At 42.3% G+C, this 25,718-nt stretch overlaps 1 protein-coding gene across 1 annotated transcript in view; it reads right to left on the bottom strand.

The window, feature by feature from the left end:
* Positions 1-25,718, bottom strand: part of THOC6 (THO complex 6) — a gene marked incomplete in the record, with an annotated part of 295,129 nt that overhangs the window by 37,749 nt on the left and 231,662 nt on the right. The window contains 2 exon segments of the mRNA XM_044086675.1: positions 3,784-3,912; positions 21,764-21,874. Coding sequence (XP_043942610.1) covers positions 3,784-3,912; positions 21,764-21,874 — 240 coding nt within the window.

Below are 25,718 nucleotides of genomic sequence, written 5' to 3'. Positions count from 1 at the left end.
AATTAAACATTTTTGCTGGGGGCAGCAAGCCCCTCTGCACCTCTCAGTTTTATAGATACTAAGGTCACCATCACACTAGGGAAAGGAGAAACTCCTCATTAATGCGCACAATAGTTTCAAACAACCAGCAATGTCACTCTGCCAAAGAAACTAGCATTCAATCTACAATAAAAAAGTAAATACATTCCAAAAAACAGGAACACCGGCACCCAGGATAAACAGACTACGATAAAACAAACCAGAATAATGTTCCAAATAAAAGTATAGCCCAAAACACGGCCAGGAGATAAGAACAACCAAATATTTATTTATTGTAAAAATGGTAAGCGCTTTCGCAAGTGTGCTTACCTGTTTTACGATAAATAAATATTTGGTTGTTTTTATATCCTGGCCGTGTTTTGGACTATACTTTTATTTGGAACGTTACAATAAAAAAGTAATTGTAGCTTGCTGCTTGTACAGAGAGAATCCGATCAACCAGCCACTGACTACTCTATAGAGCAAGATAAGAGAACACACTGATGGGATTTCTTCAAAATGGGTACACATACAAACAAACTGTGTTTGTTAAAAGGTAAATGACAGAGGGAATATGTATCTGTGAAGCTACAAGCTGGTACCTAAAAAAACAGGAGCAGTGTGAGATCATTGCATGCTCTATATATAATGGAAAAGGGACAATGTTGGACATGGTATGCAATGGCTACCCAAGGAAAGAAGGATTCATGTCAAGTTGCCAAAGGGAAAGTCAGTGAATGACAATACCACAAAGTTAAATCTCAATTTGTGGAGCGAGCATGCCTAGTACCTGTACCCATGTGGAAAGGGGACAAAACTTCAGCTTGCAAGCATAAATAGCAACACCGCAGGGGCACAACAGTAGGGCAAAAGTGCAAACTCCATTAGCACTGAAAGTGGCTTTCATAAAAATTACTCTGTGAAATAGCACTCGCAGAAACAGGCTTTGTAGACATGAGTAGCTGAAATAATCTCAGTGCTAGGTATCTAAGTACAGACAAAATCTTCTCCAAAACATATGACTTAGTTAATAAACTTCTCCTGGATATTTCTATGTTAGGTACTTCCACTTGGGTAGCTTTACTCTGGGTAGCTAACAGAGCAAAATAATTTAGCTTAAACTGCTGCCTGCAGATGGTTAAGTATGATGAAGCAGACAGGCACTTTTGCAGACGAATGTTCTGAGACTATTATATGCTGGACAGTGTTAGAATTAAGTGTCACCTAAGCAGAGCAGCATGTGATACACTGACACGAAGGAAGTCCTACAGTCCAACTGTAGTCCTGCACAGCAGCGTTGGGATCCACCGACATGAAAGAAATCCTACGGTGCACCTGCAGTCCTGAAGAGCAGCCAGTGATACACCAACATTAAAAAAGTCCTATGGTGTACCAGTAGTCCTGCAGAGCAGCACGTGATATACTGACACGAAGGAAGTCCTACAGTGCACCTGCAGTTGTGCTACAAAACACAACACTGGTTTAAATGTGTAACATAATTAATGCATTTGCTTAAAAGCCACTTCAAAACCAATGCAGATTTACAAGGGAAACAGACCGAGAGAATTCTAACAAATGTGGCTCTAACAAAAGTCGCCCGACAATAAAACGTCACGGTTTCCAGAAGGATAAGGGTTACTTTGTTGATATGGGGTATGGCCTATTATGAGTCGACAGATTGGTCCAGTGGTTCCCCTTCGTGAACCCAGCACACTGACTTGTTCCTCCATCAGGGTGACAGCCCTCCAAGCCCATTTGTTCCCCATTAAAAGCAAGACTCAGATGTTGGGGAACATACTAATCTACAGATCCTGCAGAATGTTCTATGTTCACCCCCTCAACAGCCTACGTGCTCCATTGTACCTGCTCTGGGAATTGCATGTGAACTACCACTTATGCATAGCTTCCTGCCTAAGCGGTTCATCACTGCGCAGTTTCGGCAAGCAAGGCTTCCCGCTGGAAATGACACACTGGCACTCCTGCAGCTTTCATCAATGCAGCGTGCACAGCAGGTTTCAGGAATGTGAAAACAGGTTATGCATGATTGCTACAAGTAACCACTGCCTGTATTTCTCATTATAACCCCGGAAAAAAAAAAAAAAAACATCAAGGCACCTGGAGAGGACTTGTAGGGTTCCTCATCTTTAGTTTCCTTAGTTCTTTAACCACAGACTTGACAGTTGTATTTATATTGTCCTGGTGCTCAAATACAAAAGTTGGGCTACAATCCTTTTGTGTTATAAATTGTCAGTGGAATTTGAGACATCATAAAAATTCTAAGTCAAAACCACTGGGAATAACATGATCATAGGACATTAAGCAGTGAATTCTTAATCACACACTCCATTCAACGTTTCTTTGAAGTATGGCAAATGGGAAAAATTAGTGTCACAAGACCAAATCTGAAATGAACAAAATAATTAAGATGGGAAATTGTGACTGAACAAGCTGGCACTCTCCAAAGCACGGCAAAACCTTTGGTGTACGTTTTACTTCAGTACACCAGCCAGATGGAGCAGAGGCAGGGCAGGGCGGACATCCGTGCTACTGCCTTACAGGGTTTGGGACAGACCTCAGTTGCAGGTAGGGCTGGCTGGGGAGGGGTAGAATGAAGTGGGCAATGGTCAGCTCTCCCATCCCAAGGATGAAGGTAAGCGGAACCCTATGCTTGGCTGACCTCTAATGGAGAATAGCAGCTTACAAGATATCGCATGGTTAGTACACAGGTGGCAAAGACATCCTGATGTCACAGCTTTAGCTGTGTCCATAGCTAAGGTAACTGACCAGCTGTCACAAAGAATGACAGCTCACAAGCTTTGTTTGCAACTCTCTACTGGATCTCTTGTTCCCTGAGCCTTGTACAGAATTACTGTTGAGTAGGACTTCCCAAGGAGTCGGTGGGGTGGGGTGGGGACATACTGCCAAAGGGTTATACCTGGGTTACCCAGTAATGAGCTACTGGGGGATCAGGGGCTGTGCGAGCACTGAAGCCAGGGGGATACAGCCTAAAGTTACGCAGAAATGAGATATAATAAGTTATAGTCCACTTAAAAAAGGCTTAATTTGGCTTTGGATTATAATGGTTATATGATATGTAAGTGCCCAACACTGACAAATGAAATGTAAAAAGTGTCTGAAAGATTTGTACACCAAGCTCCTAGTATAGCCCTCTATCAAAAAAGCAATTTTTAATGCTACACGTCCTAACTCAGAAAAATGATACTAGAATACTTTTTAACAATAAAGCAGCAAGATAATGTCACTCAAGGCAGCATTTACCTTCTTTCTTGGTCATTAGTAATCTTTTACTTTCATGTGCATGTCTGGAAAAACTCAACTCTGTCCACTTACAAAATACTGCAATCACAGCTTATATGGTGCACATCTAACAGTTATGCTCTTCTCCCCTTGATATGCAAGGTTTTTAAATAAGTAATTATCTCAGGAGTGTGACAGTATAAACATTTACTACTTACTAAATGCTGTAAGTAACCATCACTGCTGCATCTTACTGTTGTGTTTTAATTTACCTTCTCCCAGGTCCCCCTAACCTAGTCAACAAAATGTGAATGAATACACAAATCAATGGCAGAACTGCAGTAAGGTACAGGACTTCCTCAGCAGGGCTGGGTTAGGAGGCATCACCTGTGAAATGAATGCACTACTCCCGCTACATCAGGAAAAATACACAATGTTTACCATACAGCAAAGATTAACACCAAAGCACAATCCAGCACACAATACTAGCACTACACCGCTACGTACCATGTTTTCCTGCGACTGTTCATTGATGGCTAAGGAGTATACAGATGGTGCAGTGCAAGGTATCTGAGCTTTGACTCCACTGCTGATCTGACAGTGGTTGATCGTAGGATTGTTGCCTGCAGAGAGGATCTAAAATGGAGACACAATTTATTCATCTGTGCATTAAAAAAGATTTTCTAGTTCTATGAAATGCAAAATTAGGGATGTCCTTCAAGAATGCAATCACCTCACCCGTGGACTCTCTTCTGTCTGATAACAGAATACTACAAGTCTTGCAATCTGAGACAAAATAATTATCCATGCAGCAACATATTATGCAGAAAAGTACACAGCTTTTAAAATTTATTCAGTTCTACTTATGTTGGGGGGTAGACTGTAATATAAATCGAACAATACTCCAAACAGACTGGATTAATTTTCCAGCCTACATGCTTACTTTGTTTTTCATTGTAAAAATGTTTTGTTCAAAAAAATAAAACTCAAAATGCCACTCCCAAAAGCTAGAAAAAAAAAAACATGCTCACCAATTTTCCTGCAGACCGTGAACATGTTCCTTTAATATATGGTGGAGGAACTTTTCCCTGCATCCATGCAAGTTCTGAGTACTCCAGTTTTCTTCCACGTCTTAGAGGCAACTGCATGTATGCAGTTGGCTTTCTCCAAATTGCATGTATGCATAACTGTAGGGTGTGTGTGTGTGTGTGCTCTGTCCAACAATGGAGTGGTGCCTTGTCCAAGGAGATCTTGTGCCACTGGTTATTGCCATAGACACTGGATTCCCCTACTGATTATGTCTAAATAACTAAATGTGTCTGTAATTTTTCTTAGTGGAGCTTTTCTCCCCGGGCCTCTGCTGAAAAAGGGCCTTTTCGGCTCAGTCAGACACCCCCGGTTAACAAATGTAAAATAAAATAAAATAAATAAAGGGCAATTTAAGTTTTCAGACAATGGCTGGATGGAAGACAAGTGAAACCCTCAACAGCATGACCTGTAAAAACTAATCTGTAACTACATGACATGACAACACTTGCAAGCCTTGCTATACCACCTGTAAAGCACACTTCCTTTCATTTTACAGCATGCTTGCATTTAACTTTGGTAACAAACTAAATTTAGTTGTGTGGGTGAGAGAAGCAGAGATGATATATGGAGGATATAAAAGGAAGGACGAATCGAAAAATACAAGCAGTGTTTCTGTGAGGCAGTATTAAAAATCACACTTCATAAGTGTAAATAATTTCCAACCTCATCTCCTCAGTTCAGCAGCTATGTTCTTATTAATAATGTTGCACCCCTATCAGATTTACTATTTGAAATTCTGTTTGCAGTTTACTCAAACACGCACATAAACATTCTTACAACCTTACTGTTTCTTCTCTAAGTCTTTTTTAAACACTTTTATTGAATTATTACTTGTGCATAGGCAAACTTAGACTTATATAAAAGAAATCATATTAATATGTTCACAGTTGCAAACATTATACATCACGTATATACTTCTGTACAAAAAAATCAATCAACACTGCGCAAAATGGAAAATTCTTGCGTACCCTTAAAACCTTATTCCTCCTCAAAACTTTTTTCTACATGCATTGTTCCCGTAATTTCCATTTTTTCTATGGAATTTGCTCCTAACCTTTTCTAAAAATCCCATTTTGATTTATTTTATCTCTGTTACAACATTCACCACTTCAAGTACTGTTGGTTTAGACTGATTTCCATTTCATAGTAATTGCTTTTTTGTCAGCCACCAGAATTAAACTTAACAAGGCCTAGGCTATTCAGATCCTGTATCCCAACTCAAAGAATCATTTCTTTAGTCACATCCATTTGCTTGTCCAGTATTGCTGGACACAGTACTCTGAAGGAAATTTGTACAGTCTGCCAACCCATTACACTCCCAAAACATATGTTCACATCAGCCTCACCTTAAACACCAGAGTCCCACAAGGTTGCGTACTCAGTCCACTTCTTTTGAAAGTTCTAACACATGACTGCACAGCTATGCAACAGTCAAATAGAATCTATAAATTTGCAGACAACTCCACAGAAATCATCCTTATCAAGTAGGAAGATGAGGGGGCCTACAGGGAGAAGGTGAACCAACTGTTTTTCCTTCTCCTTTCTCAGGTCCTTCTTATAGGGCTTTACCCTTGGACCACTGTAGTCACAGTACATTGAAATGCAAAAGTGATCTTTATAAACATCTTGCAAGTCTAAACTCTTACCTTCTTGTTCAAATGTCTTTTATGTATATTGTAAGTCTTATAACTTATTACCCATGTTGTCTTGTATTCCTGTATCATTTTGTTTGCTATATGTTGTAAACATGTTAATACATCAATATATTGGAGCTTTTCTCCTCAGGTCTCCACTGAAAATGGGCCCTTGGCTCAGCTGGACCAACCCAGTTAACAAAAGTAAAATAAATAATAAATAAAATAAATAAACTCATTCATTGGTGCACTGACAACTAGCACTAAATGTTTGGAAAACCAAAGAAAGCATCATCGATTTTAAGAAGAAAAAGCCACACACCCCTATCACCACCAATGTTGCCGCAGTGGAGAGAGTAAATAGCACCAAATTCCTAGGGGTACATATCTTGTAAGACCTGGCCGCGGTGGTGGTTCTGCAGTAGCGTTGTCACCTCACAGTAAGACGTTGTCCTGTTCAATTCTCAGCTCGAGTGTGTTCTGTGTGGAGACATGCGTGAATGGGCGTACCTTCGTTGAAAGTTGTGCGTCAGAGCTGGAAACTCGGCACGTAAAAATACTGCCAATCATTAGCGGACCGGAGTTACGCTGTGGCGACCCCTAACCGGGAAAAGCCGAAAGACACAAAAACATATCTTGCAAGACCTAAGTTGGGGCACAAACACTTCTTACCTTATAAAGAGAGCTCGACAGTCTCCATTTCCTTATGAGACTTCATAGAGCTAACCTCCCCCCACAGGTCCTACTCACCTTCTACAGAGCCACAACTGTATTGACAAACAGCATAGCTGCCTGGTATGGAAACTGCTCTCATGGTGATTGGAAGGCACTGGGTAAGATTGTTAAATGGGTCACAAAAATCAGTGGCTCCAACCTTCAATCCCTACAGGACATACATTCAGACAGATGCTATGGCAGAGCCCAAAAACTATTGAAGGATATACACCATCCTGCTCATGGACTGTTCAAACTCCTGCCAACAAGGAAACGCTACAGAAGCATTAGATGCAGGACATCCAGATTCCATTACAGCTTCTTCCCACATGCTATCAGACTGCTGAATAACAAACCCACAGCCTAACACGCTACATGGGTAAAACATTATTTGTGTGCAATATGTCATTGTTGTTTACATAAACTCTGATTGGTTCACTTCATACGTCTCTATCTGCACTAGGAAAACTGTGAACTCTAAGTTTATGGTATACATTAGAGATTACATGTTGCCTCTCATTTATTGTAGTATGTTTTTTCATATCCTTATATTTCTACTCAGTCTATTCCTGCTGTTATATTTGTTGTGTTTATGATGTAAATAGAGCTTTCAAATTTTAGTTTACTTTTTGTATCTTTTTTATTCATTTATAGTTTAATTTACATTTTTATTTATCTGTCTTCCTTCTGTAAACTGTCATTCGTATGGCCTGAGTATTGAAATGTCGTGCAGTGATGCGCACTTTTTCCTCTGTGTTGATTTGTATGACAACAAACCTTACTTTGATGTCAGATGTATGCTCCCCATGCAAGCGTAGGGCATAAAGGTGATGTACGTATGCTACCAACTCATGACTGAAGTACCTCAGAAGAACCAGGATCCCCAGTGGAAAGAAGGATATGTGCATCCAAAAAAGGAAGGAAGGAAGAGCGTGACAGGAAGCTCTCAGAACGAAAATACCATCCATGTGAACAAAGGAGAAAAGGGGGCAGGAGGGAGACAGCGAATACTGCAACAGTGAAGAGGACATCTACTGTTAGGATAAGATTTACACATCTGTACTCTGTCCTTCCATATCACTGCTGCAGTGCTCATCACCGCTGGGACAGTACAAAAGCTACAGTGAAGACAGGGAGGAGGGACATGCCCTGGCTCTGGAAATGAACCTGGAAATCCAGGAGCAGATGGTTTGCTTAGAAACTGCCAAATCTAATCTCTTGGTATGAAAAGAAATAAAAAGCTGATCAGACTTATGAAAGGCCCTTTGTTTTGTCTAAATAATATTTGAGCTGTCTATGCAAATCCAAGGTACTAAGAACGTTCTCACTAGCCAACTGCATAGAAGAGAAAATGGACAGACTGATTAAGGGACAGCTCATTAACCACCTTATAAGGGAAGGATTTGTACCGAGAGATACTCAGTCTCTATGAAAAAAGAAGGAAGATGGACAGACTGATTAAGGGACAGCTCATTAACCACCTTATAAGGGAAGGATTTGTACCGAGAGATACTCCGTCTCTATGAAAAAAGAAGGAAGATGGACAGACTGATTAAGGGACAGCTCATTAACCACCTTATAAGGGAAGGATTTGTACCGAGAGATACTCCGTCTCTATGAAAAAAGAAGGAAGATGGACAGACTGATTAAGGGACAGCTCATTAACCACCTTATAAGGGAAGGATTTGTACCGAGAGATACTCTGTCTCTATGAAAAAAGAAGGAAGATGGACAGACTGATTAAGGGACAGCTCATTAACCACCTCATAAGGGAAGGATTTGTACCGAGAGATACTCCGTCTCTATGAAAAAAGAAGAGATGGACAGACTGATTAAGGGACAGCTCATTAACCAGCTTATAATGGAAGGATTTGTACCAAGAGATACTCCGTCTCTATGAAAAAAGAAGGAAGATGGACAGACTGATTAAGGGACAGCTCATTAACCACCTTATAAGGGAAGGATTTGTACCGAGAGATACTCCGTCTCTATGAAAAAAGAAGGAAGATGGACAGACTGATTAAGGGAGAGCTCATTAACCACCTCATAAGGGAAGGATTTGTACCGAGAGATACTCCGTCTCTATGAAAAAAGAAGGAAGATGGACAGACTGATTAAGGGACAGCTCATTAACCAGCTTATAAGGGAAGGATTTGTACCGAGAGATACTCCGTCTCTATGAAAAAAGAAGGAAGATGGACAGACTGATTAAGGGACAGCTCATTAACCACCTTATAAGGGAAGGATTTGTACCGAGAGATACTCCGTCTCTATGAAAAAAGAAGGAAGATGGACAGACTGATTAAGGGACAGCTTATTAACCACCTTATAAGGGAAGGATTTGTACCGAGAGATACTCCGTCTCTATGAAAAAAGAAGGAAGATGGACAGACTGATTAAGGGACAGCTCATTAACCACCTTATAAGGGAAGGATTTGTACCGAGAGATACTCCGTCTCTATGAAAAAGAAGGAAGATGGACAGACTGATTAAGGGACAGCTCATTAACCACCTTATAAGGGAAGGATTTGTACCGAGAGATACTCCGTCTCTATGAAAAAAGAAGAGATGGACAGACTGATTAAGGGACAGCTCATTAACCACCTCATAAGAGAAGGATTTGTACAGAGAGATACTCGGTCTCTATGAAAAAAGAAGGAAGATGGACAGACTGATTAAGGGACAGCTCATTAACCACCTTATAAGGGAAGGATTTGTACCGAGAGATACTCCGTCTCTATGAAAAAAGAAGGAAGATGGACAGACTGATTAAGGGACAGCTCATTAACCACCTCATAAGAGAAGGATTTGTACAGAGAGATACTCGGTCTCTATGAAAAAAGAAGGAAGATGGACAGACTGATTAAGGGACAGCTCATTAACCACCTTATAAGGGAAGGATTTGTACCGAGAGATACTCCGTCTCTATGAAAAAATAAGGAAGATGGACAGACTGATTAAGGGACAGCTCATTAACCAGCTTATAAGGGAAGGATTTGTACCGAGAGATACTCCGTCTCTATGAAAAAAGAAGAGATGGACAGACTGATTAAGGGACAGCTCATTAACCACCTCATAAGGGAAGGATTTGTACCGAGAGATACTCCGTCTCTATGAAAAAAGAAGGAAGATGGACAGACTGATTAAGGGACAGCTCATTAACCACCTTATAAGGGAAGGATTTGTACCGAGAGATACTCAGTCTCTGTGAAAAAAGAAGGAAGATGGACAGACTGATTAAGGGACAGCTCATTAACCACCTTATAAGGGAAGGATTTGTACCGAGAGATACTCCGTCTCTATGAAAAAAGAAGGAAGATGGACAGACTGATTAAGGGACAGCTCATTAACCACCTTATAAGGGCAGGATTTGTACCGAGAGATACTCCGTCTCTATGAAAAAAGAAGGAAGATGGACAGACTGATTAAGGGACAGCTCATTAACCAGCTTATAAGGGAAGGATTTGTACCGAGAGATACTCCGTCTCTATGAAAAAAGAAGGAAGATGGACAGACTGATTAAGGGACAGCTCATTAACCACCTCATAAGGGAAGGATTTGTACCAAGAGATACTCCGTCTCTATGAAAAAAGGAAGATGGACAGACTGATTAAGGGACAGCTCATTAACCACCTTATAAGGGAAGGATTTGTACCGAGAGATACTCCGTCTCTATGAAAAAAGAAGGAAGATGGACAGACTGATTAAGGGACAGCTCATTAACCACCTTATAAGGGAAGGATTTGTACCGAGAGATACTCCGTCTCTATGAAAAAAGAAGGAAGATGGACAGACTGATTAAGGGACAGCTCATTAACCAGCTTATAAGGGAAGGATTTGTACCGAGAGATACTCGGTCTCTATGAAAAAAGAAGGAAGATGGACAGACTGATTAAGGGACAGCTCATTAACCACCTTATAAGGGAAGGATTTGTACCGAGAGATACTCCGTCTCTATGAAAAAAGAAGGAAGATGGACAGACTGATTGAGGGACAGCTCATTAACCACCTCATAAGGGAAGGATTTGTACCGAGAGATACTCCGTCTCTATGAAAAAAGAAGGAAGATGGACAGACTGATTAAGGGACAGCTCATTAACCACCTTATAAGGGAAGGATTTGTACCGAGAGATACTCCGTCTCTATGAAAAAAGAAGGAAGATGGACAGACTGATTAAGGGACAGCTCATTAACCACCTTATAAGGGAAGGATTTGTACCGAGAGATACTTCGTCTCTATGAAAAAAGAAGGAAGATGGACAGACTGATTAAGGGACAGCTCATTAACCACCTCATAAGGGAAGGATTTGTACCGAGAGATACTCCGTCTCTATGAAAAAAGAAGGAAGATGGACAGACTGATTAAGGGACAGCTCATTAACCACCTCATAAGGGAAGGATTTGTACAGAGAGATACTCGGTCTCTATGAAAAAAGAAGGAAGATGGGCAGACTGATTAAGGGACAGCTCATTAACCACCTTATAAGGGAAGGATTTGTACCGAGAGATACTCCGTCTCTATGAAAAAAGAAGGAATATGGACAGACTGATTAAGGGACAGCTCATTAACCACCTCATAAGAGAAGGATTTGTACCGAGAGATACTCCGTCTCTATGAAAAAAGAAGGAAGATGGACAGACTGATTAAGGGACAGCTCATTAACCACCTTATAAGGGAAGGATTTGTACCGAGAGATACTCGGTCTCTATGAAAAAAGAAGGAAGATGGGCAGACTGATTAAGGGACAGCTCATTAACCACCTTATAAGGGAAGGATTTGTACCGAGAGATACTCCGTCTCTATGAAAAAAGAAGGAAGATGGACAGACTGATTAAGGGACAGCTCATTAACCACCTTATAAGGGAAGGATTTGTACCGAGAGATACTCCGTCTCTATGAAAAAGAAGAGATGGACAGACTGATTAAGGGACAGCTCATTAACCACCTTATAAGGGAAGGATTTGTACCGAGAGATACTCCGTCTCTATGAAAAAAGAAGAGATGGACAGACTGATTAAGGGACAGCTCATTAACCACCTTATAAGGGAAGGATTTGTACCGAGAGATACTCCGTCTCTATGAAAAAGAAGGAAGATGGACAGACTGATTAAGGGACAGCTCATTAACCAGCTTATAAGGGAAGGATTTGTACCGAGAGATACTCCGTCTCTATGAAAAAAGAAGGAAGATGGACAGACTGATTAAGGGACAGCTCATTAACCACCTTATAAGGGAAGGATTTGTACCGAGAGATACTCCGTCTCTATGAAAAAGAAGGAAGATGGACAGACTGATTAAGGGACAGCTCATTAACCACCTTATAAGGGAAGGATTTGTACCGAGAGATACTCCGTCTCTATGAAAAAGAAGGAAGATGGACAGACTGATTAAGGGACAGCTCATTAACCAGCTTATAAGGGAAGGATTTGTACCGAGAGATACTCCGTCTCTATGAAAAAAGAAGAGATGGACAGACTGATTAAGGGACAGCTCATTAACCACCTCATAAGGGAAGGATTTGTACCGAGAGATACTCCGTCTCTATGAAAAAAAGAAGGAAGATGGACAGACTGATTAAGGGACAGCTCATTAACCACCTTATAAGGGAAGGATTTGTACCGAGAGATACTCCGTCTCTATGAAAAAGAAGGAAGATGGACAGACTGATTAAGGGACAGCTCATTAACCACCTTATAAGGGAAGGATTTGTACCGAGAGATACTCCGTCTCTATGAAAAAAGAAGGAAGATGGACAGACTGATTAAGGGACAGATCATTAACCACCTTATAAGGGAAGGATTTGTACCGAGAGATACTCCGTCTCTATGAAAAAAGAAGGAAGATGGACAGACTGATTAAGGGACAGCTCATTAACCACCTTATAAGGGAAGGATTTGTACCGAGAGATACTCCGTCTCTATGAAAAAAGAAGGAAGATGGACAGACTGATTAAGGGACAGCTCATTAACCACCTTATAAGGGAAGGATTTGTACAGAGAGATACTCAGTCTCTATGAAAAAAGAAGGAAGATGGACAGACTGATTAAGGGACAGCTCATTAACCACCTCATAAGGGAAGGATTTGTACCGAGAGATACTCCGTCTCTATGAAAAAGAAGGAAGATGGACAGACTGATTAAGGGACAGCTCATTAACCACCTTATAAGGGAAGGATTTGTACCGAGAGATACTCCGTCTCTATGAAAAAGAAGGAAGATGGACAGACTGATTAAGGGACAGCTCATTAACCACCTTATAAGGGAAGGATTTGTACAGAGATACTCGGTCTCTATGAAAAAGAAGAGATGGACAGACTGATTAAGGGACAGCTCATTAACCACCTTATAAGGGAAGGATTTGTACCGAGAGATACTCCGTCTCTATGAAAAAAGAAGGAAGATGGACAGACTGATTAAGGGACAGCTCATTAACCACCTTATAAGGGAAGGATTTGTACCGAGAGATACTCCGTCTCTATGAAAAAAGAAGGAAGATGGACAGACTGATTAAGGGACAGCTCATTAACCAGCTTATAAGGGAAGGATTTGTACCGAGAGATACTCGGTCTCTATGAAAAAAGAAGGAAGATGGACAGACTGATTAAGGGACAGCTCATTAACCACCTCATAAGGGAAGGATTTGTACCGAGAGATACTCCGTCTCTATGAAAAAAGAAGAGATGGACAGACTGATTAAGGGACAGCTCATTAACCACCTTATAAGAGAAGGATTTGTACCGAGAGATAATCCGTCTCTATGAAAAAAGAAGGAAGATGGACAGACTGATTAAGGGACAGCTCATTAACCACCTTATAAGGGAAGGATTTGTACCGAGAGATACTCCGTCTCTATGAAAAAAGAAGGAAGATGGACAGACTGATTAAGGGACAGCTCATTAACCACCTTATAAGGGAAGGATTTGTACCGAGAGATACTCAGTCTCTGTGAAAAAAGAAGGAAGATGGACAGACTGATTAAGGGACAGCTCATTAACCACCTCATAAGGGAAGGATTTGTACCGAGAGATACTCGGTCTCTATGAAAAAAGAAGGAAGATGGACAGACTGATTAAGGGACAGCTCATTAACCACCTCATAAGGGAAGGATTTGTACCGAGAGATACTCGGTCTCTATGAAAAAAGAAGGAAGATGGACAGACTGATTAAGGGACAGCTCATTAACCACCTTATAAGGGAAGGATTTGTACTGAGAGATACTCCGTCTCTATGAAAAAAGAAGGAAGATGGACAGACTGATTAAGGGACAGCTCATTAACCACCTAATAAGGGAAGGATTTGTACCGAGAGATACTCCGTCTCTATGAAAAAAGAAGGAAGATGGACAGACTGATTAAGGGACAGCTCATTAACCACCTTATAAGGGAAGGATTTGTACCGAGAGATACTCCGTCTCTATGAAAAAAGAAGAGATGGACAGACTGATTGAGGGACAGCTCATTAACCACCTTATAAGGGAAGGATTTGTACCGAGAGATACTCCATCTCTATGAAAAAAGAAGGAAGATGGACAGACTGATTAAGGGACAGCTCATTAACCAGCTTATAAGGGAAGGATTTGTACCGAGAGATACTCCGTCTCTATGAAAAAAGAAGGAAGATGGACAGACTGATTAAGGGACAGCTCATTAACCACCTTATAAGGGAAGGATTTGTACCGAGAGATACTCCGTCTCTATGAAAAAGAAGGAAGATGGACAGACTGATTAAGGGACAGCTTATTAACCACCTTATAAGGGAAGGATTTGTACCGAGAGATACTCCGTCTCTATGAAAAAAGAAGAGATGGACAGACTGATTAAGGGACAGCTCATTAACCACCTTATAAGGGAAGGATTTGTACCGAGAGATACTCCGTCTCTATGAAAAAAGAAGGAAGATGGACAGACTGATTGAGGGACAGCTCATTAACCACCTTATAAGGGAAGGATTTGTACCGAGAGATACTCCGTCTCTATGAAAAAAGAAGGAAGATGGACAGACTGATTGAGGGACAGCTCATTAACCACCTTATAAGGGAAGGATTTGTACCGAGAGATACTCCGTCTCTATGAAAAAAGAAGGAAGATGGACAGACTGATTAAGGGACAGCTCATTAACCAGCTTATAAGGGAAGGATTTGTACCGAGAGATACTCCGTCTCTATGAAAAAAGAAGGAAGATGGACAGACTGATTAAGGGACAGCTCATTAACCAGCTTATAAGGGAAGGATTTGTACCGAGAGATACTCCGTCTCTATGAAAAAAGAAGGAAGATGGACAGACTGATTAAGGGACAGCTCATTAACCACCTCATAAGAGAAGGATTTGTACCGAGAGATACTCCGTCTCTATGAAAAAAGAAGAGATGGACAGACTGATTAAGGGACAGCTCATTAACCAGCTTATAAGGGAAGGATTTGTACCGAGAGATACTCCGTCTCTGTGAAAAAAGAAGGAAGATGGACAGACTGATTAAGGGACAGCTCATTAACCACCTTATAAGGGAAGGATTTGTACCGAGAGATACTCAGTCTCTAAGAAAAAAGAAGAGATGGCCATTCAGGCCTTGAGCTCAGATACCCCTCCTGCAGACGTTAAAGCAACCAATGAAACAGTCTTCCAGGTGCAATGTTCCAAAGCAGCAGCAGGCTCAAAAGGAGCCCAAGTCAGGTTTTCAAGGACAAACTTAAGCTCTCCAAAAGGAAGAATTGGCTTTCTTGGGAGTCTAATATGAAGGATGCCCTTAAGAAACTGCTTGACCTCAAACATAGAGGCTAAAGTAAGAGTGAGTAGCAGACAGTAAGAAATGTCTGACAAAGTGGCCTCTCAGTGAAGAATATGCCAAACCAGCATGTACTAGCTCACACACATAGGACAGAACCAAGGGGACCCCACTGAAAAGGGGTCTTGGTGGTGGTTACGACATAAAACAGAAAACCTCTTTCACTTAGACATATATGGTTTTCTGACATTGGGCTTCCTGGCTAGCTGTAGAACCCTAAGCACATCATCAGAAAACTGGTGTCAGAAAGGAATCAAAATTCTAACACCCAAAACATCAGTTGAAGAGTGGATAGATGAGGGTGAAACTTCCTTTGTCCTGTGTGAAAAGATCCATGCAGTGAGGTACCTTGTGATGGCCATATGGAATAAGAGGGGGAACCAGTGTAGTGTGGGTGAAAAGGGAATCACCAACAAGATTTCTAGAGAATTCTCAATTTTGAGAAGGACCTTTGGAAGAAGTGGGTGGAGAAGCAAGGCATACAGGAACATCCCCTTCCAAGAGAAAGACAAGGCGTCCACTTTCCAAATCAAAGGACTTGGGACTCAGGAACATAACTGAGGGAGATGCCTGTTCAGAGGGGAGGCAAACAGATCTACTTGAGGAATACTCCACCGATGAACTATGTCCAGAAACATATCCCTGTGAAGCATCCATTTGTGAGGCTGTGTAAAGGACCTGCTGAGAAAATCTGCCACCAAACTGCACTCTGAAGGTGTGTAGACTTCATGTAAGGTGACCTGCAGACTGACGGCTGTTTCCAATGCTTGAAGAGCTAACTGCAAAGATGGTAAGACCTTGTGTCCCCTTATTTGCTGATGTACCACATGACTAGGGCATTGTCAATACAAACCTTCATGGGACCCAAAGCGCATGGAAAGCTTGAAGGGCCAGAATGAGAGCCTGCATTTTCTTGATGTTATCTGCCCTCTGTTAGGGGACCAAAGGCCCTGCACCTTCAGACTGCCTGAAGTGGCTCCCAACCTCATCTCTGATGCATATGTGAAGAGCTCCTCAGACAGGTGAGAAGGGTGGAAAGGAACAGCTGAATTGAGAGAGAGCTGCTGAATCCACCCATGAAATTCCAGTTTGAGACAAAGAAAGAGGAACTACATGGTCCAGCGAGTTGAGGTGTTGAAGCCACACTGATTTTTGGTACCACTTAAGCTTTCTCAGATGAAGCCTGGCTCAGGGAAGCATGGGGATGGTAGACACCATGAACCCCCGAGCCCTGAAAAACTCCCTGCCTGGACGAGAGGAAAAGGGAAGCAGGAACAGAAAATAAGCTGTGAAGATGAAAACCTTGGAGGCCTGAAGAGATGCCAGCAATGAAACAGTCTGGGGCCTCCCGTCTATGAAAACATGATCCTGAGCTGGAGTCAGCTCTGACTTCTCAAGGTTGAGAGTGAAGCCCAAGGCTGTACAACAGAAACTGGGTAAACTGAAGATCCTGCACCAGCTAGGTGTGTAATGGGGCCTGAAGCAAGAGATTGTCCAGATAAGGAAATATCTGAATGCCTTGAAACTTACAAAAGGCAACTACTGAGGCCAGACATTTAGTGAACACCCTTTGGGCTGTTGAAAGCCAAAAGAGCAAAGCAGAGAACTGTAAATGAAAGGAAGAAACAGAGAAATGCAAATATTTCCTGAATAGAGTATGGAGAGAAATATGAAGGTGGTTGTCCTTCAGATCCAAGGAAACCAGAAAGGCATGGAGAAGCAACAGAGGAAACAAGTCTGGAGAGAGCATCTGAAAGGATAGCACTATTAGAAAGGTGTTTAGAAAGATCCAGGACAGGTCTCCAGGAACCCTCTTTCTTGGCAACCAGAAACATCCTGGAATTCTTCTTCTTCTTCTTTCAGCTTTTCCCGGTTAGGGATCTCCACAGCGGATTACCTGTCCGCTCATGATTGGCAGTGAAGTTTTTACGGTGTCGAGTTGCCAGCCTGGCGCCCAGCCTTCCACGGAAGGCACGCACACACTCACGCCTAGGGCCAGTTTAGAGTATCCAATCCACCTACAGCATGTCTGTGGGATGTGGGAGGAAACCGGAGTATCTGGAGGAAACCCATGCGACCACAGGGAGGATATACAGACTCTGCACAGAAGGCACCCCAGGCGAGGATCAAACCGGAGAACCTCTTGCTGTGAGGCAGCAATGCTAACTGCTGAACCACCATGGCCGCCCTAGAAACATACTGGAATAAAAACCCAAACCCCTCTCAGTGTTTGGAACCAGATGAACGGTACCTTGGTCCAGCAGATCCTGCAATACCCGTGGAAAACAAGGCAGCTGATCTGCAGGGGGTTGAGGAATACCTGAGAAGGCGGGAAAGGTCTTCTAGATTATAAAGTAATCCTGTGGGATAATGGAGAGAATCCAAGTGTCTGTGGTAATCAAGTGCCAAACTGGGAGAGAAAGTCTAAAGGACAAGGGAACCTGGCCGAGAGGAAGGGAGGGTAGACGGTCATAAGACTGCAGATTTGTATGGAAAGAACTGCTTCTGGGCCCTGGGCATTTCAATAGACTTATCAGAAAAAAAAGCCTAACAGCCTTCTTACCTTTGGAAAACTGTCTAGGCAGTCTAAAAAAAAAAAAAATCCGTCTTTCTAGGATAGTTCCCCTGAAACTAGGTAATAGGTAAGAGAACATGTCCTTCATATCTTTCATGACCTTACCTTAATCCTGTAAGGTCTTGAAAAGCTCAGCCACAGCAGTACCAAACATATACTGGTCATTTAAGGGAGCATCCAAAAGTTTCAATGTGATATCATATGGCATGCCCCGAAGGCAAAGCCAGGAACAGTGCCTTATCACAAAACATATACTGGTTATCTAAGGGAGCATCCAAAAGTTTCACTGTGATATCACATGACATGCCCCGAAGGCAAAGCCAGGAACAGTGCCTTATCACACAGCCAGAGGCAGCAACCCTAGAAGGTGCAGCAGCATGGCGGCATTTGACAGAATGCCAGGCCACCCGAGAAGTGCACCTAAGCAAGGAAAGAGCTGAGGCCTTACCCTGAGTCAGGGATATCAGAAAATCTTCCCATCTGGGAAAGAAGTGACAGGATGTACCTTGTCATACGAGTCTGGTAATTGATGTCCATGAAGGCTAAAGTCGACAAAGTGTTAGACCTTCTTTCTGATCCTCTCCATGCAAACTAAAGGACGTTCAGATCGATGTACAATAATGGCGTTTGGACTGGTGGCAAAGTAGTTCTCAGTTGGGAGCATACATACGTCACTTTAAAGCCCTACACTTGCATGGGGGGCACAACTCTGACATTGGCCAGACACTGGACTATCCTTGGCAGGAGATCCCAGAGGTGATTAACACTGCAACAGTGATATGGAAGGACATTATTCTACAGGACTGTTATTCTCCTTAAAGGACTGCATCCAAAAATCCCATTCTCTCATTTCTTGAATTTCTTCCCTACTTCATCATCATCTCTTTCTACACTGAATTGTAGGTTTCTGTGTTGTGTATAAGAACCTTAACTATGTAGCTCTAAAACATCCCTTCAAATCAGGTAACCTAAAAACACCGTGTTCTATTGGACAGATCATCTTATCCCACTTGACTCTTGCTGTCTTCCCCTTCCAAACAAAATCCTTTAACTCTTTATTAATTACTATCCACAACTTCTCTGGTTTATAAAAATATGCCTGACCTGTGTATAAAACTAAAAGACTAAACATTTTCACGGCTTGTATCTTGCTATCCATATCCATACATGAGAGCTTCCAGTCTCTCATTTTTTATTTTATATTTTGTTTAGTCTCTTTCCACATATCCTTAGCTGCCATAACAGAATCCTTTTTAATCCTCCTCCTAAGCACATCATTTTATCATGTCCCCATAAATATGGTTACTGCTGAACGAATTCATGTGCGGGTGTGGGTACATAGCTTGTAGCTATAGTCTTGCTTTATCTTCATTTTGTATATCTCCAAACACTTTCTCAGAATGTTCACCAACACCGAGATGCCTTCCTCTCGTTTTATCAGGCACAAAATAATATTGTCTGCAAATAAAGCATACTTTTCTTGCTTACCATACCAATAAAATCCTTTAAATTTCTGAGTCCCTTATTTTCTTTGCCAGTGGTTCTAAACATAACCCAACAAAGCAGAAATAGGATACCCCTGCCTGGTTTCCTCTGTTCAGACACAACTTATCAGAGAGGAGCCCTCCAGCTTTGATTTTCACCTGTGATCACTCATATAGCCTCCTAAAGTAGCCCTATCATTGTATCAGGGAATGCAAATGCTTCCAATATCCTACTAGTATAATCCCAGCAAACTTTAACAAATGCTTTCTCTGCATCAAGACCCACCAGCAACGACAGCGGTATTTTCTTACGTTCTGCTTCCCTCTGGATCATTATCATTCTGTTAATGTTGTTAAATCTGTTTGCTTCCCCTCCACAAAACCCCATCTATCAATTCTGACAACACGTTTACCATTCTTTTAGCCATTATAGACATGAACACTTTATAATCATGGTTTAAAATTGAAATGGGGTCTATATGATGCTGGGTCTGATTGCTCTTTACCATCTTTAGGTAACACAACCACCACAGCTTCTTCCAGGATGTAGGCGCTTCTCCCCCTTTTAAAATAATGTTGAGCACAACATTTCAGATCTTTACCACTTTTATCCCTTCTAGCTTTCAAACTTCCATAGAATACCATCTATTCCTACAGACTTTCCTGTACACTGGTTATACATCACCATTTTTATCTCATTTTGTCCTACCTTAACTATTAATTGTTGAACCTCATCTACGTCTAATCTTGGTACATTTAAATCTTAACATAAATATGTTACTTTTCCAAAATACCCTTATTACGTCTACTGGATTTGTTATTTTTGTTTTGTTATAGGCTCCTCAAGACTGGCAGCAACCCTTTCTACTTTCTGTTGCCTGACTCGTTGTGCTACACGGTTTTGTGCTGTTGAGTTATTAACAAAAATAGTTGCACAACAGCAATCCTTCTAAACTCATGCATATTATTCAGATACTCCCTTATTTTCTCTTTAGCAATCCACAGTTGCACCACTGCTTGTTCTGAGAGATTCCCCCTTTTTCTGCAATATCTTTGTCAGCCCTTCTAAATAATTCTTGTTACTTCTTCACCATCTCTTTTTCTTTTATTTCTACTCTGTTTTTAAACTCTACTTTCATTTTATCCCACTCACTAGCTGTAACATCTGAAGTACTTTCCATCTTCCGTAACAACTCCACAATAATCCCCATTACTCATTCCATAATTTCCTCTCTAACAGATGGGCGGGGAAGTGGCTATGTCTCATTTATATTTCATAACCCTGTACTTTTACTTTAGTTACTGGCACATGATACGACAGTTACTGGATGCTTGACAAAACTTCAAATTAAATGTACATGTTCCTGTGAAATATAACTTCCGTCTAGCCTCACCCAGTTATTGTACCTTGGTGAATATGTACATTCTCTCAGAGTTCTTACTGCTGAATTCACATCTTCCATACCAATTATTTTCATAAATTTCTTCAGTATTCTACCCTCTTTTGATATTTTACCCTTGTAGGTCCTCTTGATACAGCCTCACTATTGCAAATTAAAAGCCATTCCCCACTCTGTAATTAATACTGCTTGTTGAACGCTGCTGCCTTCTCCCAAAATGTTCTTAACCTTCATATCAGCAATGTTAGGTGGTCTATAACTACATGCCAGTGTAATCCTCCTCCCTTGCAAGTAGCCCCTTAATAATGTTAGATTTGTAATGGTATCTTTGTTCTCTTCTGGCGTCACTATTGGAGCCCCTCTACCAATTACTGTAAATACTCTCTTTCCGGTGTGCCTGACATTCTGCTGATTGTCTATCCTGAGATCCTTTTATCAAATTCACATGCTCCTTTCTTATTCGCTAGGTCTTCGAATAAGTGCACAAATCCTTCTGCATATGAATTCCTCTCATCAGTTACTTCATCAGCTTGCTGTCTTCTTCTCCACATTAGACTTTTGTCTTTTTTCACACCTACCATACTTCCTCTGTTCATTTGCACTGCTCGGTTAAATGAATACTGATTTTCATCTCCTACAATCTGAACACTTTTTAAATTTCTCTTTTCCTGCAGGTCTCTTTCCATTTTCCCACTTGCTATCACATACCCACCCTCAGTATATTACAGAAATGACACGTTATACCATTGTGTGCTCACATTTACACTAGTACGTAGCACGGCATTTAAGCAACAGAATAACTTTATTACCAAGTCTTGATAAAACATCACTTGCTGCTGACAGTCCTGTAGTGGGAACACAGTGGTGGGTGTTACAGAGCGCAGGTGCCAGAGAGCGAGAGCAGGGCCGCCTCCACACACCTGGAAAAAAAAAAAAAAAAAGAATTCACACACACGAGGCTTAGACATCTCTTGGGTGTGCTTATGTAGGATTTCAAGCAGTTCAGTAATGAATGACAATTGAGGTCAGTTTCCATAAGCACACCAGAAGTACTCCTTGCATCACGGCTAGCATACAACATAAAACAGCAGCACTTAAAACACAACGCTGCTCCATGCAAACTACAACAATCCAAAAGAAAAACGCTTTTTGCATGTTCAAACAGTTACTCAAAGGTCATCTTATGTATGGAAGGCAAAGTGTTAAAATAGTTGAACTAATGTAGCACAGACAAAGGTTGGAAACATACCTGTAACTTAAAAACTAAAACTCTCTAAAGAAGAATCCTCAACAAACGAATTCTATAGTGAAAGTACAGTTGTGTACAATTACCATAAATGTAGATGTTTGAGTGTATTCACTGTTGCAGTCATCACACTTTGCTACCTGCAGGCAGATATAACCCATCAGTCAGCCCGAATACCAGAGACTTAGTATTTCTGAGTCGGTTACTCTCACTGCAGGACTGACGTCAGGTCATCGGGTATAAAAACAGGCAGCCAACGCCATTACATCAGTTTTTCTTGCCCCAAATGTCAGCAGCCGCCCCAAATAGTGAGCTAAGTTATGGCAGAAAAACACCACCAATAAAAAGTAAATACCAATAGCTCTGGAAGGGGTGAGTAATAGACATAGCGAGGAGAGAGAGACAAGGGGGCTGGAGGGTGGGAAACCAGGACTGCAACAGTGAAAACACTCAAACATCTACATTTATGGTAAGTGTGCACAACTGTACTATGTTCTTTGTGTTTCACTGTTGCAGTCATCATACTTGGGCGGATTCCCAAAGGTGAAGAAAGGGTGGAGGCAGTCAAGAAGAGTTGGGCTGGCTAGTATGTCCTGCAGGACTGCTGTTGCAAAACCCACCCTGGATTTGGAAAAGATAGGCAGGTGGTAATGCTTGGTGAAGGTATGTACAGAACTCCAGGTAGCAGCTTCCAGAATGTCCTTGGTAGGAACTCCCCTGAGGAATGCTGAAGAGGTAGAGGTTGCCCTAGTGAAAAGTGTTCTGACACCCCGAGGGGTTGGTTTCCCATGGTGTTTGTAGCAGAAATGGATACAGTGTGCTATCCATTTGGAAGTTGTTTGCTTTGAAATGGCCTTGCCCTCTGCCCCTGGTGCAAAACTGACTAGTAACTAGTCAGATTTCCTGAAGGGCTTAGTCCTATCAAGGTAGAATCTGAGCTGTCTGTGCACGTCCAAGGGAGTGCAGGATCCTTTCCCTTTCATTTTGAGGATTAGGGAAGAAGGTTGGCAAATGGATAGATTGGTTGAGAACCACACTGGACACCACTTTAACCATAAAAGAAGGGTTAGTCTCGGGGGAGACCCTGTCAGCATGAAAAATAATGAGGGGTTCCACAGCCATCAGTGCTTGTAGCTCAGACACTATTCTAGCTGAAGTGATGGCCAGAAGCAAGGCTGTTTTCCAAGAGAGGAATTTTAACTCTGCTGACACTGCAGGCTCAAAGGGAGTAGCGTGAGCTTTTCCAGTACAAAGTTAAGGTCCCAAGCAGGGCTGGGTGCTCTCTTTGGTTGGCCTTAAGTTGTTTGCCCCCCCCTCAGGAACTGTTTGATGAGAGGGTGATAGAAGACAGGTGGGCTCAGTGTTGTAATGAGCCAAGATGGCAGAGGCATGGAACTTAATGGAGGAAAAGGATAGGCCTCTGTGGTGTAGATCTGCTAGGTAATCCAGGATTTGAGGTAAGGAGGGTACTGCTGTGTCCTCTCCTTTAGTTTGAATCCAGGAACAATACCTTTTCCACTTATCAGCATAGGATTTCCTTGTACTGGGTCTTCTAGGTTCAAGAATGACGTCCAGTACCTGCTTGCTCAGGATGGTCAATGGGAGAGAATTCAAGGAATAAGCCAGACTGAAAGGTTCAGCGTTTGCAGTTGCGGATGCAAGATCTGTCTCCCCTGCTGAGTCAGGAGGGTTGGGATCTGGGGTAGCTGCCAGGGTGGCACCGACAACAGGCTGTACAGTAGTGGGTACCAATGCTGGCGTGGCCAGTCAGGATTGTCCTTGGTCTGTCCTGCCTTATCTCAAGTAATATTCTTGATAGAAGAGTCAGAGGGGGGGAATGCATAGATTGAGAGGTTTTCCCAGTGGAAAGATAGGGCATCCACTTTCCAGGCCCCGCTGTGAGGTGTCCTGGTGCACAATTTGCTGAGCTGGTGATTGTAGGGGAGGCAAAGAGGTCCACCTCTGGGGTCCTCCATTTCTGGATTAGAAGGCTAAAGGTGCTGGGGTCTAATTGCCACTCGTACAGGTCTAGGAGATTTCTGCTTAAGTCGTCTGCAAGAGAGTTTTGTTTGCCTGGCAAGAATTGAGCTTGCAGATGAATATATATGTCCAAAGACATGTTCCAAAGGGCCATGGCTAGCCTGCAGAGTGGGTTCCCCCCTGCTTGTTGATGTACCATATAACTGTGGTGCTGTCTGTTTTTATTAGCAGGGGTCCTGGTGACAGTAGGGATCCGAAAGCTGTCAGAGCGTGCTGAACAGCTAGCATCTCCTTTTAGTTGATGTGCAGATTAATTTGACTTGGGCACCAGTGGCCCTGAATGCATTTTTCATCCAGGTGTGCCCCCAGGCATAGTCTGATGCATCTGTGGTTAGGGTCTGGGTGGCATGGGGTTGAGTAAAGGGAAGTCCCTTGTCGTGGTTGCATGCTGCTGCCCACCAAAGAAGCGCTGTCCTTAGACCAGGAATGACAGGTATGACTGTTTCCAGGTCCTGAGAATGCTGGCACCAAAGACTTTTTAAGTACCACGGGAGTTTCCTCATATGCAGTCTAGCATATGGAATTAGTAGGATGCATGAGGCCATGAACCTAGGGCATACAGGACTTTCCTTGCGAATAGCTGGGTTCTTGGTGGCCATTTGAGTGAAGTAGCCTGTCAGATAGGCTTGTTTTTCTGGAGTAAGGAATGCCATCTGGGATGCTTTTGTTCACGCTTGCTCCCAGGAATACAATCTTTTGACTGGGGACTAGTTTTGATTTATTTTTGTTGATGGTGTACCCCAGGGCGATTCGAAGGTTCTTTACAAATGTCAGGTGCTGCAACAGCTTTTCCTGTCTGCCTGAATCAGGCAATCGTCCAAGTACAGGTAAATCTGAATCTTTCTCTGTCTGCAATAGGCAATGGCTGGAGCCAGGCATTTTGTGAACACTGTGAGCAGTGGATAAGCCAAAGGGAAGTGCAGAGAACTGATAATGCATAGATCCTGCCCTGAAACGTAGGAATTTCCTGCATGAGTCCTTGATAGGGATGTGCAGAGTAGCTTTTTTTAGGCCTAAGGTGACTAACCAGGAGGATTGGGCGCCAAGTGCCCTCTTTTCTGGGTTCCAGGAAAAGTCTGGAATAAAACCCTTGACCTATCTGTTCTGCAGGAACAGGCTGAATTGCCCTTATGGAGAGCAGGGATTGAACTTGGTTTTGTGCCTCTACCCACTGGTTTGGAGGAAGGTCTGGGAACAGTTTTGGGGTTGGCAGTGAGTGGAAGTAAAATTTGTACCCCTGGGATACAATGTTGAGGACCCATCAGTCTTTGGTGATGGAGGTCCATTTTTTTTCAAGTTTTCCTCCTAGAGGCATGAGTAGTTGGGCAGAGGTGAGGAGTGGAGTTGAGAAGTCATTGTGAATTCTTTCTGTAAGGGGGTGGCTTAGCACTCCCTGTTTTAGAAGTGGAGGCACTCCACTGCTTAGATCTCTGCATACCCTGAGACTGTAATCTGGGGGGTCTGTTTCCCCTGGGTCT

Source organism: Protopterus annectens, chromosome 10.part0 (assembly GCF_019279795.1).
Source record: "Protopterus annectens isolate FY-2018-M chromosome 10.part0, PAN1.0, whole genome shotgun sequence".
NCBI classification, from domain to species: domain Eukaryota; kingdom Metazoa; phylum Chordata; order Ceratodontiformes; family Protopteridae; genus Protopterus; species Protopterus annectens.
This window is presented reverse-complemented; position numbering and strand designations above follow the sequence as displayed.